The 15551-nt window shown below is 37.4% G+C and overlaps 2 protein-coding genes across 2 annotated transcripts; both read left to right on the forward strand.

The window, feature by feature from the left end:
• Nucleotides 1–3111: 3111 nt before the first annotated feature.
• On the forward strand, nucleotides 3112–4049 carry LOC142168732 (uncharacterized). The gene is made up of 2 exons (XM_075229585.1): nucleotides 3112–3195; nucleotides 3373–4049. Coding segments are annotated over exons 1-2 (462 nt in total). The 5' UTR covers nucleotides 3112–3194; the 3' UTR covers nucleotides 3834–4049.
• An 874-nt stretch (nucleotides 4050–4923) lies between these two features.
• Nucleotides 4924–15294, forward strand: LOC107790000 (nuclear pore complex protein NUP133). Its single transcript, XM_016611886.2, has 8 exons — nucleotides 4924–5332; nucleotides 5956–6080; nucleotides 6293–8113; nucleotides 9869–10587; nucleotides 10812–10964; nucleotides 11046–11376; nucleotides 12172–12239; nucleotides 14315–15294. Exons 1-8 carry the CDS (start codon nucleotides 5145–5147, stop codon nucleotides 14867–14869), a joined length of 3960 nt encoding a protein of 1319 aa, XP_016467372.1. The 5' UTR covers nucleotides 4924–5144; the 3' UTR covers nucleotides 14870–15294.
• The last annotated feature ends 257 nt before the right edge of the window (nucleotides 15295–15551 follow it).

Below are 15551 nucleotides of genomic sequence, written 5' to 3' on the forward strand. Positions count from 1 at the left end.
AAAAGAAAAGCGTAGGTTTGAACGTTGTTATTTTAATGTTGTTTGGTGCTTTAGTTCCAATAAAAAGATTCTTCTTGAAACATCCTAGCTCCTAAATCATAAAGAAGATGGCACAAGTGCGGCAAGAGGACCTAACTCTAATAATGTCAAAGACATTGATGCAACTTTCTTGTGCTGGCATCAAATATCCTTGGTATTTGAAATCTATCCATTAATGATGCTTTTTCCTGAATAGAAGTATAATATCTGAATTTGTGCTATGAATCCTCCCCAGACTATCTTAACTAGGTATGTTGTAGCAGCATATTGCATAAGATTTCTTACTTAAGGCATTGAGAAACCATTACTGGATGGATCCATTTTAGCATTTATCATTGTTGAATCAGAATCTCCTCTTGAAAAGCTAGACTTGCCTGCCTGCAAGATCATGTGCATGTCCTGTCAAAAGACTGCTTTCCTCTTCTTAATACTGTAGGAATTTATAAATTGACAATACATGAATAGAATGGAAAGAGGAAAGAAGATTAAACTGATGAGGAGATTGGTTGTGGCTCCTCCTGCCCATTCCTAGCAAGATTGACCATTTCCCATTAATCCTCTCTAGCGCTCTCCCATTCCTGTGCCAGCCAGTGGGTTTTGGCTCTGGGCACCGGGAAAGAGGTGGGACAGTTATAATGACTTTGAACTCCTTCATTCGATTGTTTGCTTCTTGCTATAGAGTCTGTCTATGTATTTCATATGCTAGCAGACTTATACACGTATATATAGAGATAGTGATAAATAGGAACTTTTTCGTCGAGACCTAGAAAGTATGGGGAAATTAGGAGCCTGACTTTGTCTCTTTAATTTCTTTGTTGTGCAGGGAAAGGGGAGGGTTGGAACTTGGACGAGTGAAATTTTGTTAAAGACAGGGAATGAAAGCTAGAGTTTTCTTGTATTCGCGACAAAAGACTCCTTTGAGTCTTGTTATCCAGACTTATGTTCACCTTGAGTATCACTTCCAATATTGGACAAGGGCAATCCTTTCAAATTCTCAGACATTAAACTTCTCAAACTTGTCAATTTGATGTACTTTTCATGTTCATGTGGATACTTTGTGAATATCTTCTCTTCAAGGTGTTTGATATTTTGGTCAAAACGGGGACAAATATGCCTCCAGTGGAAGTCACATGTGCTCTGAATGATTGGAAATTCGTCTGAGATAGAACTGCTGACATTGATGGCCATTAATGAAAGCCTTATCCTCTTCTACCCAAATTTACAGAGCCATTGTCTATAAGCTATCTTTGGATTAGAATATTCATCACATCTTGATGCCACTGTTGAAGCAACAAATAGAATTCCAGAAATGAGGTTTGGATGCTGACTGTTGGATTTTGATCTCCAACCTCCCTTTCAAGATCTTAAAAGAAGTAATCTCCTCTGCCTAGTGCTATAAACATCAAGAGGAATGCATAATTTAGATTATCTCGACAGTGTTATTCCAATTGAAGATGATTGTTTTGGTTAGTAATGATTTATTAGCAGAGTCTGAACAGCTTTATGTGGTCCAATATTTGACCATATGCCCTTTTTTTCTCTTGGAAACCCCCATTTCATTATTAAATTTATCTTGAATATTTTACATAGTGATTATGTTACCTATCCTTATCCTCCTAGTCCTTTACGTGAGCAAATAAAGTTATGTTCCCATATTGGAAAGAACTCTGTTCAAAATGACATTCTGAAATAACCAAGTTTTGCTTCATTTACATAATAATAAACCTGCCTCTTAGACTTGTAAATAAAATTGCAATTCTAAATTACAGTTGTCACCATTAAAACTCTGACTAAACAAGGGAAGAGGCAAGTGAATAGCTCAAGAAACTAGCAACGCAAGCCATTTTTTACTTTTATATGTATAGATATAGCAGCAACCAAAACAAAGAAACAAAAATATGGACAGGCTTTTTACCACAATATTGATTTTCATTTCCAAATCTTTCATTACATTAAAGACAACCTAAAATACCAGATCCCACCGCAAGAACCTCTTCAAAACACTAACCAAAACCCCAAAACCCAAACAAAAATTCATTAAGTCTAATTTGGATGAATTAATATTGCGTTAATGTTAATAAATAAATTTGGTCTAAAAATTTAATCAATCATTTGAAGCCGAAGCCGAGCGACGACGACGTCGCGAGACTTACCTTCTTCTCAGCTCTTTAAGAGCTAGAAGAAGAGCAACGGTATATATATACCCATCAAAAGTGTTTTACTCCTTAAATATGGGACAAATATCCCTTTGGCATGGAGGGAAAATCAAATATTCATTTTTCACTCCATTTTCCGTTAACCCTCTTTTAAGCTCTAAGAGACTTAAACCCAACAGTGACTACTATACTACCTGCGCGCGCCCCTGAGCGGAAGAATTCAGTATGTTCAGTACAATCCCGAAACAAAGAAAGAACACAACAGTCTGCAAACTTCTAAAATATTTGTCTAAAGTTTGTCTGCAGAAGTGCAAACTTCGTACTGATTTGTCCGAAATTTGCACAGCATCAGAAGAACTTCAAACCGATTATCTAACGTTTGCACCGAGATATTTAACTTCTGAAGTTTGCACTTTGAAATTGATAACTTTCAGGTGCAGATTTGGGGATTTCAGTCGCTTTCGTCTTCCGTATGTTTTAAAGTTGATAAATTTATATTAATTCTTTGTGCAATACACGTATAATTTCAATAGTGACCTCAAAATCAAGTATATCTGCGATTCTCTTTGGAATGTACTCAAAAAATTAAATCTTGAATTACAACGTTGCATGCAAGTTTAATTATTAATTCATAACATAATGTTAAATTGTGAAGACAATTTTTAACAGTTAAGATAGTTGTTGAGGTATATTTGAATGGAAACTGATTATGAAGATGTTTTGATTGTTAATTGTCATACAATTCCGCCTGCAAAGAAGAGTGATTAGGTAGCTAATAACCATAACGTAACTGTTCCTATTAAATTAATCACATTCAAATCTACACTTAGTTCTGGTGTTTCCGTTTTGTAGAAGTGATTAATTACATTCATTAATAATCCCCAGCCATGTATTGTCTACAGTATTTAAACTCGTCCTAAGCATCTCAAATTATTCATCCAATTGTTTAGCTCTTCTCTTAGGTCATTTCAGTGCAAACACACATACGAGAAGAGCCTAAGTAAGAAGCCATTCTCATCTTAATTTGTTGTTAATATTGATTATAATTTATATTACTGCTAAATATGCAACATAATTACATTTATCTTTCTATTTTTTTTGTGGTAATAATAGTGTTTAGACAGTTAGTTTTTATTTTAAAAAAAAACTAATTACGCTGTGCTACTTTATGGTGTAGTGTTAACAGCAAGTGCAAGGATGTGTAGCAGATTGGTTCTGTTGTTTGTTGTGTGTGTTTTTGTGCAAACAACATTTGCAAGGAAGCTTCTACAATTTCCATCCGGAAACATCCTCGGCTTTGACGGAATTGACCAAATTATCGGAAATGTTGCCGGTGGAGGCGGAGGCGGAGGCGGAGGAGGAGGAGGTTCAGATGGTGGATGGGGAATAGGAGGTGGAGCTGGCTATTTTACTGGATCAGGCAGTGGTGGCGGTGGCGGTGGCGGAGGAGGAGGTGAGAATGGTGGATTTGGTGGGGGAGTAGGAGGTGGTTGGGGTGGATCAGGTAGCAATGGAGTTGGTGGCGGCGGCGGCGGCGGTGGTGGTGGAGGAGGCGGTGAAAACGGCGGGGGTGGTTTTGGTGGCGGAGCTGGTGAAGGACATGGAAATGTGGCGTTTGATCCTACTATTGAAGATTGAGTTACATAGCTTTTGGTGATCACCATTTTCACCGGATTTTGCTCAAATAAAATATGTTTATAATAAAGAAATAAAAGGCAAACCATATTCTTTAGTAAACTTTTCTTTTTTCACTAAATGTTGTTATTGTTATTCCTAATTTTGTCGATTTTGTTTAAGAATTGTTTTTGAAAATTATGTTATTGATATAAGTCAATTACTCCACCTTTTATTAGGCAGAGTAGTACCTACAATATTCTCAAATCAATGATATTTAGAAATCTTAAAAAGGCGACTCTATCAAACTACCGATATTATAAAAACTAATTGATCCTTAAGCAGCTTTTAAATGGCTTCATACTAGTGTATGTTTCAAGCTAATAAGCTTATATCCAGAATAATTTGATAAACTAAAGCTACTCAATGATGTGAAATTTCTACTATTTTGATAATAATCAATCTAAAACTACTATAGTTAAGAACGTAATTCAAGAACAAGAAAACATGAAAAATTAGGAAAATACGTCATATGCTACACATAATTCTTTCTTGGTTCCAAGTATTAAAAACACTTACATATTTCAGGATACTTTCTTACTTCCTTTAGTTTACGCACAATTACGAAAAACAAAATAAACTTTTACTTTATTCAAATTAAAGTGGATAAAAAAGTGACAATAAAATCAACCATTTGAATAATTTAGATACTAGTACTACTATTTTTTAGCGGGTTTCAAAACCTTTTTATTTTTCTATTTATTTTTAAAAAAAGTGAATTAATCTTTACATAATACCGATTAAGTGGGCGTTTACACAAAAGAATTGTAAAATTTCGGAATAAAGTGAAAATTTTTTTCAGCAAAAATTGTATTTGAAAATTAGAGTTGTGTTAGGACATGAATATAATTTTGGGTTGTTTTTGAATTTTTATGAGTGATCTGAAATAAAAAATAATATTTTGAAAATTTTGAAATTATAAAATAATTACGAAATTTATGTTCAAGTGAAAATAAAAAATTTTATGGTTTAAAAAAAGTGAAAATTTTCGGAAAAAAGGAATATTTTTTTATGGTCAAATCTTTACGAAATACAGATTAAAAGAGTAATTGAAGTGGGGAAAAAGAGGCCACTCTAACCGCTGGCACATTTTAAAAATTTGTGCAAGTCTCTTCTTCAGATTCTCCTTTCAAGTTTCAAATCTCCTACTGAAGTAGTAGGACTATATTTAGCTTTCGCCATTAGAAGAAACTCGCAAAAGCACGAATACGCTCTCTCTCTCTCTCTCTCCTCCTATAAACCCTTAAAAACCTTACTCTCACTCTTTAAATCAAAATGTTCTCTCCAGGAACTAAGAGATCAAATTTCACCGCTCGCAAGAGTAAACCTACTACTGTTACTGACTCACCGGTGACGCCGCTGACGGAGAATAGAAGGACTGTTGAAAATGACAATTCTATCCCTAATCGCCCTACCACTGGTACTCCTGCTCCCTGGGCTTCCCGTCTTTCTGTTCTCGCCAGGTAATACACACACACACACACTCATATTGTGTATAAAGTGAATTACTGTTGATGTTCATTTTACTATTCTTAATTCCTAATTTAGGTATATTATAGACCGTGAAATTGCTTTTTAATAATCCTGTTGTTACTATTGATTGCATATGCTATTGTTGAGCACTTCAACTATTCTATTGGATACCTGCTACCTCCCACCACCATAAGGCTTAGGCGGATAAGAAGAAGTTACCTAGTTTTTTTCTTTCTTTTGCTGCCAGATTGCATATGCGACTATAATTAGCTAAATGATTCTTTGTTTTCATTTTATCAGTTTTGTTTTTTTTCTTCATTTATTTTTGTGGTTGTTTTCAGATAGTGAAAATCTTCTAAGTTCAATTTGCTGTGTTTTACAGACCAACACTTGGATTCCCTATGTACTCTCCGTGAAGTAAAATGGAGTAGCTCTACCTTCGCTAACTAGTTCATTTTACTAACCTATACATAACTAGCTTAAAATATTAGTGTCAAATGCTGCCTATTTTTTTGTACTTTTCATTAGTTGATTGTTCATAGGGAATATAAGTTGTAGAAGTATATTTGAATGGAAACTGATTAAGATGGTGTTTGATTGTTAATTGTCATAGAATTCCGCCTGCGAAGAAGAGTGATAAAGGCGAAGAAACCGATCCAATTCAGCCAGTCTATGTTGGAGAATTCCCACAAGTCCTGCGTGATGAACATGCGGTTTTTCTTCAGAAACATGCTCCTGGTTAGTGAATGAGCTGATACTTTTATCTTGTATGCTTAAACCTTTCGTCAGTACTGTAATAGGAAAATAGTTATCTTAGTTGTGTCCCCTTTTTCCATAATTAAGATAGAGTTATAGGTTCCAATATTTAAGTGCTTTGAGTACCTGCTATACAATGAAGTGTTATTTTGTCGAGTGATTGATTTTGAGATTGCACGTGTCTTTTTGTTAAGGTAATGCATCCATCTCTGGTGGAATGGATAAGGAAACTTCCTTGGCGTGGATTATATGTGGAAACAAACTCTTTATCTGGAGTTACTTATCGCCAGCAGCTTCTAGGAACTGTGTTGTTCTTGATCTTCCTTCTACAATGTCCGGAAATGAAGATATTGGAAAATCTTCTAATGATTGGTTAGTTTGTCTCATCAATTGGGATCAGAGTACCAATAAAGTTGTTCCACAGTGCACTTCTGCCGGTATTATTGCATGTCATCGGAATACTCGTAATCTCATATACTGGCCAGATATCTACTCTACAGCTCGGAATGAACCAGTTGTTAGTTTCCCTGAGGAGTCTGAGATAAGTTTTTCTACTTCTGATGTGAAGGGCACCCCAACCAAGTCACATCAGCAGAATAAACCTGGGAGCAGTGTATCTCGTTCAAATTCTCTCATCTGTCTGATTGCTTGTGCTGCCCCTGAGACCCAACACAGTCATGCCTCTGTTGCTCTTGCTTGTAGTTTTAATGGCGAGCTTTGGCAATTTATCTGCAGCCCCAGTGGAATTCAGCGCAGAAAGATTTGTCAGGACATGTTAAGTAAGAGCTCTCAAGGAAGTGATGGTGGGCAATTCTTTGGAGGCAGGGGCTACCCTAGGTCACTGGTTTGGCAGTCTCTGTCCGAGTCCGACCGGCAGTTTCTTTTATTGACAGATCATGAAATACAATGTTTCTCTATTAAACTTTCTGCCTCTTTCAATGTTTCTAAGATCTGGACTCATGAAATTGTTGGCACTGATGGTGATCTGGGTATCCAGAAGGATTTGGCCGGGCAGAAGCGAATCTGGCCTCTAGATTTGCAGATTGATAATGATGGCAAGGTTATTACTATTCTCATTGCGATCTTTTGCAAGGACCGGGTCACCAGTTCAAGCTACACTGAGTATTCACTTCTAACCATGCAATATAAATCTGGGGTGAATGTCTCTTCCGAATGTGTGCAGCCACATGAAAGGATTTTAGAGAAAAAAGCTCCTATCCAAGTGATAATTCCTAAAGCTAGAGTTGAGGACGAAGAGTTTTTATTCTCTATGAGATTGAAGGTTGGGGGTAAGCCAGCTGGTTCAGTGATCATTCTTTCTGGTGATGGCACTGCAACTGTCTCACATTACTGGAGAAACTCTACCCGGCTTTATCAATTTGATCTACCATATGATGCTGGAAGAGTTCTTGATGCTTCAGTTTTCCCTTCTTCAGATGATGGCGAGGATGGAGCTTGGGCTGTACTAACTGAAAGGGCTGGAGTTTGGGCTATTCCTGAGAGGGCGGTTTTAATTGGTGGAGTTGAACCACCGGAGAGAAGTTTGTCACGTAAAGGAAGCTCTAATGAGAGGTCATCGCTGGAAGAGAGGAAAAACCTATCTTTTGTGGGTAATGTTGCTCCAAGAAGGGCGACTTCAGAAGCATGGGATACTGGAGATAGACAAAGGCCTGGTCTTACTGGAATTGCACGTCGAAATGCTCAAGATGAAGAATCTGAAGCTTTGCTAAATCAGCTTTTCCATGATTTTCTTTTATCTGGGCATGCGGATGGTGCTTTCGATAAGTTGAAGACCTCAGGGGCATTTGAAAGAGAGGGGGAAACAAATGTATTTGCGAGGACAAGCAAATCAATTGTGGATACCCTTGCAAAACATTGGACAACCACCAGGGGTGCTGAGATTGTGGCTTCGTCTGTCGTGTCCTCGCAACTTCTGGAGAAGCAGCAGAAGCATAAACGATTCCTTCAGTTCCTTGCTTTATCCAAGTGCCATGAAGAACTATGTTTTAGACAGAGTATGACCTCTTCGCCGTATTATGTTTTGCTTCTTCCTCTTAGGCCTCCCAATGTGGTTGAACAATGTGTGTTTGGTATGGCGGAAGTCATTGTCCCCGGAAAATAATTTCTTCTAAAACGCATTCCGGCCATTTGGTTGGTGAGTGGAAAATATTTTTCAGAAAAAATAGATATTGAAAGGTAATAATACGATTATCAGTGTGTTCTAATGAAATTTTGCATACTAATGATTAATAATGTCTAAGCGTAAGTTGGACAAGTATTTTGAAATTTAAAGTTATATGGAAAATGACTTCTGTCTATAAGTGATGGAAGTCATTTCCACGTTTTGATGGAAAATATTTTCCTTGGATGGTAACCAAGCACCGGAAAATGACTTCCGTGCATGAAATTTTTTTTCTTGAAAAATGACTTGCGCCATACCAAACGCACCCTAAGTTTGGCATGATTTATTGCATGTAGAATTAGCTAGAAAGGGATTCTAGTTTTAACACTTCGTATGCTTTCATTTGGTTGGTATGGCTGAGTTCCTTGTCAAGGAAAGCCCATTCCAACCATGCCTTGGCAAGGCCTTCCCAGAATTAGTATAAAAGGCCCTTCTCATAATTGTACTCGTATAGCTTGGAGATTCAAGCAGACAGAACTCCTCTCTTATGGAGTCAAATGCATTGCAACTGCAAAATATAAGCTTGTTTGACATTTTTGTAATCTAGTTAATGGATATGGTTTCAGTAAAATGTGTGCCAATGGATAGTTCCATTTAAATTTGGTGATAGTGACTGGAAAAACAGAATGCTTTATATTACAAATGAGAACTTTTATGCATATAAATATGGATATGTGTCATTTGGTTTTGTAGACAAGGGTTTAGTCATAAGCAATGCTTTTTGCTACACTGAAAGCAGTTTTTACAGCATGAAATTGCACTTTTGTACTGGGAACTGAACAAGGGAATAGGAGGGAAGCTTCTTAGTAATTTCATTAGAATCTCGTTCTCCGCACTGCGCAGTACATGCTACGCGAGTAAGCAGATTGGACCCATAGGTTAAATATTATTGGTGTCTTCCTTTAGAACTAAATTTGAATGAAATGATAATGGAGGTGAATATAAATTTTTGAGAAAGGAGAAAGATGTTTGACTGGAAAATTCATGAGCCAGTCTCGAATTACCGTACATCCTTGTAAGTTATGGCTTGCATTAGCTGGTTCTCTGCGAAAGTAGGTTTGAAGGCCTGAATTGTTCAAATTGATGCTGACACTTGGCAATCTTTACTGGCAGTTAAAGCATTGAACTTGCCAGTAGGCAGCGGTCTTGATACTCTTTTAGTAGTCCTTGTCACTCATCTTTTCATGCCATCACTGGATCCGGTTCTTCTGCTATTACTACTCGTGAATGGCTGGTCAAATGTTTTTAATATATGAAACTAACAAGTGGAAAGTTGGTTTTTTGTTTCTTGTTTGATGGCTCTAGGAGATCACAGGTTCTGAAAAAGCCTGTCAGACTATCTAGCTTCCAGTTGTCCTTGAATGATCTAAGTTAGATGATCAATTGCAGTCTTTTTTGCTGCTATTAGTAAGTAGGTATTCCAAGGATGCCATTCGCTAGTCTTAAGTCAGGTCACTCCAAGTTCCAACAGCATAAGTTAATGGCTGCAAAAGCATATTGTCCACTTGCTTCTATGTGGCCCTAATATGCTAATGGATCTTGTTCTCCTAGAAACCATCAGTCCTAAGAGTTTTAAATTCTGTGCCAGGGCATGCTTTGCAAATTATCATGGAACATGGTGAAAAGCTTGCCGGCCTGATTCAATTGAGGGAGCTGCAGAACATGCTCAATCAGAACCGTGCCTCAGGAGCTGGCTCTTATTCAACTACTGAGATGTCAATGTCGGGTTCCCTGTGGGATGTCATCCAATTAGTTGGTGAAAGAGCTCGCCGAAGAACAGTTCTTTTGATGGATAGGGATAATGCTGAAGTTTTCTACAGTAAGGTCTCAGATCTTGAAGAATTTTTCTATTGCTTAGAGAGAGACCTAGATTACATTATCAGCGAAAAGATGACAGTTGCTGTTCTCTTCCAAAGAACATGTGAACTCTCCAGTGCCTGTGTGACTTTGCTTCGCACAGCCATGACTTACAGAAATGAAAATGACCTTTGGTATCCTCTGTCAGAGGGCTTGACACCATGGACTTGTCAAGAAAAGGTGCGGAATGGGCTCTGGAGCCTTGCACATTTTATGCTTCAACTGGTGAAGGAAAATAATTCCCTGGATGATACCAAAATATTAGATTTTCATTCACACCTTGAAGTGCTATCTGATATATTATTGGAAGCATATTCTGGTGCTGTCAGTGCAAAAGTTGAGCGTGGCGAAGGACACAAAAGTCTGTTAGATGAGTATTGTAATAGAAGAGATGCACTCTTGGACTGCCTTTACCAGCAAGTGAAAGACGTTGTTGAAGGCAAACTGCAGGTAGATCTCTCTTTACCTCTTATTCAATTCTTGTCGAAGGTTTGATTTATGTACAAGAAGATATCCCCACCCAAAAAAAAGCTTCTTTTTCTCCCCTGTACTTGTCTGTTAGTATTCATACATGTAATAAAGAGTTACCTAAGGATAAGAAATTCTTGAAAAGGAATATAGCATGATGTCTTATCCCAGTCATTGTTTTTGCTCAAACATATTCATCCATGCAGCATTTGGGCGAAGGAGCTGAGGAGCAAAAGTCGGAGATTTTTGGAAAGCTTTCCTCAGGCTTGTTGACTATTGCAAAAAGACACGAAGGTTACAAAACTCTATGGAGTATATGCTGCGATCTCAACAATACTGAACTTCTTAAAAATCTTATGGTAAATGTTTATGTGTTCTGCGTGTGTTTTGCTTCTTTAGATGTCTGCCTACTTCTGTGTAATAAGCCTTTTCCTGTGCAGCATGACAGCATGGGACCTAAACGAGGCTTTAGTTACTTCGTGTTTCAACAACTATATGACAACAAACAGTTCTCTAAGCTAATGAGACTTGGGGAGGAGTTTCAGGAAGAACTAGCAATATTTTTAAAACAGCATCAGGATCTCCTTTGGCTTCACGAGATATTTCTTCGTCAATTTTCTGAAGCTTCTGAAACTCTACATGTTTTGTCTCTTTCACCGGATGATAGCTCCGCTATGGATGATGGAACCTATTCATTTGACCCCACCGTAGAAACAAGTTTGGTGGAAAGAAAGCGGTTTCTGAATCTCTCGAAGATAGCAGCATTGGCAGGTATTCTTTCCTTTGACTATGTAATTGTGAGCACAAAAGTTAGCTAAGATTGGATCCAAGCAATGCAAGGCCAATATCTTTTGAGGTTGGTGCTTTTTCCAAATGAATGTGGGGGGACAAGAATTGAAAACAAACATCATCGTGTTTTATCCCCAATACATTGACATCTTTATGAAAGTTTGATTCTTTAAAATAATTTGTAAGGAAAGTAGTAGTGGAATGACTTGGACTGCGGAATAAAGCGGAAAGGTTATAACGGATTCATTTCACAATTTTGTTTGAGATTGAGGTGTAGTGTTTGTTCGAGACTCAGAAATAATCTCTAAAGCTTTTGAAGTTTACACAACTCATCTTAAGCTTTCTCAATAAAGAACAGCACCGCTATTCAGCAGGTGGAGAGTTGGTTTCAGGAACTACCTTGACTCAGGAAGTTCATTTTCTTCCTTTTGCATTATCTACATCTATCTGTGATTAATGTTCTCTTTCCCGAGGGAGGAATATATGGACTGCCATAAGCTATGGTATTGAAAAATAAAGAAATTGAGAAAATTTTATGAAGTTTGCTAATTCCATTTGAAAACCAAATAGTAAAATTGGATGGTAATTATATCAGTTGATTCCAGACTGGTTATTATTATTTGACATTGTTGACATTCTTCATCTTCTTCATTTTCCATGTCGGTTGGACTTTTAACCTTTAGAATTCAACAAATTTCATGTTTCCAGTTTATTATTTTTGTATTGCTTCTATACTATTTACTGATGACAACTTACATTTACTTCATCTCTTGGCAGGAAGAAGTGCTAATTTTGAAACAAAGGTGAAGCGCATAGAGGCTGATTTGAAGATTCTGAACTTGCAGGTATCAGTTTAATTTTTTTTGCTTATTTGGTTATTGGAGCTGAGGATTTCTGTCATCTCAGTAGAAATTGCTCTTTTGTGAACATAACTTGTCGCACAATGATAACATTACAGGTTATTAGGAAAATAGTGATAATACTATCAGTGGCTACTCAAATTCTATCTTAATATGTCGAGAAAATAACCAAAATGGTCCTTAATGTATAAGGGATGGATTATTTTGGTCCTTACTGTATACCACTTAACAGATATGGTCCTCCATGTATACAAAAAGTTGACACATGTAGTCTCCAACCCTAAAACTAACAGTGCACCTCAAATTTCCAGTTAAATTTAACCACAAATGTCATGTGCATCTCACGTGAGGTGCCATAAACACAACCAGAACATAAAAGAAAGCTTCGGCTTGCTCATCTGAGTCGGCGACACCGATGTATGCTTCAGGCAACAAACCTTTTGCCGGAGAAAGAGATTCAGCGAGGATGTCGGGGAGTATGTTGAGATCTGGTAGGATTTAAAGACTCTGTTAACACGACTCTGTTATCGAATTGACTCTGTTTCCATATCCTTCCTCATGTCCAGAATTTTTAATCCATCTTAGGAAGTTGCAATGAGCTCAATTTGTCAACACTGAGTCTATAATTTCCTTCATCAGTGATTGATTCGTATTTAACTATGTAAATCTTCAATCACTCTTTCGCATAGCCAGAAGAAATCGTGCACTCTGCTTTGAGTTCAAGAAGTGAAGAGATAGAAGAGACTTTGTAAATTAACAGCATATCCCAAGTGGTTCATACAAGGTACTCCCTCTTCAAAAGCCTACTCAGTACCCTCGTAGAACTGTAGAAGAGCATATGGAATTTTTCCTAAAATTGATGCGTTTCATAATTTCAGTAATGGCCATGGCCACTTTGCACCTAGTCAGATTATTATGAAACGAACCACCTTAAGCATCTTAGTGGAATGAACTAACTCACCAACAACTCTTGCAGAATCCTTTGAGATCCTAATAGACATTAGATAATTCTTCCAAGTTGGTATATTGATGGCATCTTGAGCTTCTGCCTTTGATCTTCCAGCACCAACCGGACAAATCAACTTTCTCCAATTGATCCTTTAGGGATATCAATAGAGTGAGGGCCTGCAACAATGTGTCCAGATCGAGTAGGAAGGTTTGCTCCAACGTTGTGTTTATGGCACCTCACGTGAGATGCACATGACATTTGTGGTTAAATTTAACTGGAAATTTGAGGTGTACTGTTAGTTTTAGGGTTAGAGACTACATGTGTCAACTTTTTGTATACACAGAGGACCATATCTGTTAAGTGGTATACAGTAAGGACCAAAATAATCCATCCCTTATACATTAAGGACCATTTTGGTCATTTTCTCTAATATGGTCCATCTACCTTTTAATATGGATATGGAATTATGTTGTATGGTCTACTGTTGTCTGCCATGATTTAGTTGCAGACCCGTAATAATAATCTTTTGTCATGTACTCATGTCAGACTTGGTATTGTAGCTGCCTACGTATTAATCCACAAGATTAAACAAAAGATAAGAGTTGGTGTGGACTTTAGTTGTAACAAATACTTCCAAAATTCTAAACGTGAGGCAGGATAAGTAGGCATGTGGAACATAATCCCCGTAGTTATGGAAGTAGAGGAAGAAGACCGCAGGCTAATGTTTGGTAATAAAGTGAAAATAAAAGACTCTTTTTTGAAATATTTATGGAATTAATTAAGGTAAAAGTCTGGACAGAGTGCTGAATCTATGTATTGGCCGACTTCAGAAGTACCACACCTTGTGAAACTAGAAGCAGCCAGAGACAGCTTTTCTAGAAGAGAGATATGAATAACTAATAGGATATTACTTATTAGATAGAGAGGTTTCTTTTTATTCAGTGCCCCAACCTAGCAAATGTAACCGGTCAGTGCCCGCTTTCCCATTTTGTCATTGTTTTCTAGTTTTTTTCGTTTAATGGTCCAGTTTGCCCTTGTGGCAAGGGATCTTTGATAGATTAATATCCTCTCTCTCTCTTTGCTCTTATTGTCAATTTTACTTCTCTTGCAGGAAGAAATAATGAAACTCCTTCCAGATGATGAAAGGCAAAATGTTCGCCAGCGACTTCTTCCCCCTGTGGACCTTATTGAATTGTGCCTTAAAATTCAGAATAGGGAGCTTTCTTTGAGAGTTTTTGATGTTTTTGCTTGGACCAGATCCTCTTTTATCAAGTCTAATGCAAGCCTCTTGGAGGACTGCTGGAGAAATGCCTCCAATCAGGACGACTGGGAGAGACTGTATCTAGCATCTGTAGATGAGGGGTGGAGTGATGAGGAGACTTTGAGCATTCTAAAAGACACCATTCTTTTCCAGGCTTCCAATAGGTGCTATGGCCCCAAAGCGGAAACTTTTGAGGGCAATTTCCAGGAAGTGCTGCCGTTGAGGCTAGAAAATTCTGACCACGTGAATTTAAAGAACATGGGATCCTCTGTGGAAAATATCCTGATGCAGCACAAGGATTACCCTGATGCTGGAAAGTTGATGCTCACAGCAGTTATGCTTGGAAGTGTTCACTCCGATACTATTAGTATAATGGAAGAGGAGGGACCTACCCCAATGGAGTGATTGTTCTAGTAATCTGAATGAATGTGGGAAATATTTGATCTAACCTGCATAACTGTAGTGTTCTTCTGCTCGTGAGCTGCAGCTTTAGCACCAATTGATGATATTGTATATGGCGGTCATGTTTCCTAATCAGTTCCAACTGCTACATCTATATAGGGTGAGTGCTTAGCAGTAGAATGCTTTATGAGTAGTGTCTGGACATTTGGGTGCTTTTAAGGGTTCTTAGCAGGAGAGATTTTGCCTTGTAAATTTAGTTAAAACGTGCTTGAGAATTAAAACTTTTTTAGTCGGGCATATGAGTGTAGAGAGTTATTATTGAGAGTCTCTCCAAAGAAGAAAACAAAGCAGTGCATCTTCTATAGATTGAATCTTGTTTGTACGTTATTTCATTGTTGCAGAAAAAGAGTGCATTTCTTGTTTGTCCATTGAGTACAGCAGAAGATTTAACTTGACGTGATTCATGCTTTACACTTGATAGGAGGCGTAATTGGTTTCTTAGTTAATTAGTGAAAAGGACCCTCATATTTTTTGTTTCCAAAAAATGGACCCTCATATTTTTTGTTTCCAAAAAATGGACCCTCATTTAACTTTTTTATTCAAAATGAGACTTCATCAATTAATTTGTTGAGATATAAAAGGGCTATTCATATATTCGAATCATCTTAAAGGCCAGATAGAAAAT

The sequence above is a fragment of the Nicotiana tabacum genome, chromosome 2 (genome assembly GCF_000715075.1).
Source record: "Nicotiana tabacum cultivar K326 chromosome 2, ASM71507v2, whole genome shotgun sequence".
NCBI lineage: Eukaryota > Viridiplantae > Streptophyta > Magnoliopsida > Solanales > Solanaceae > Nicotiana > Nicotiana tabacum.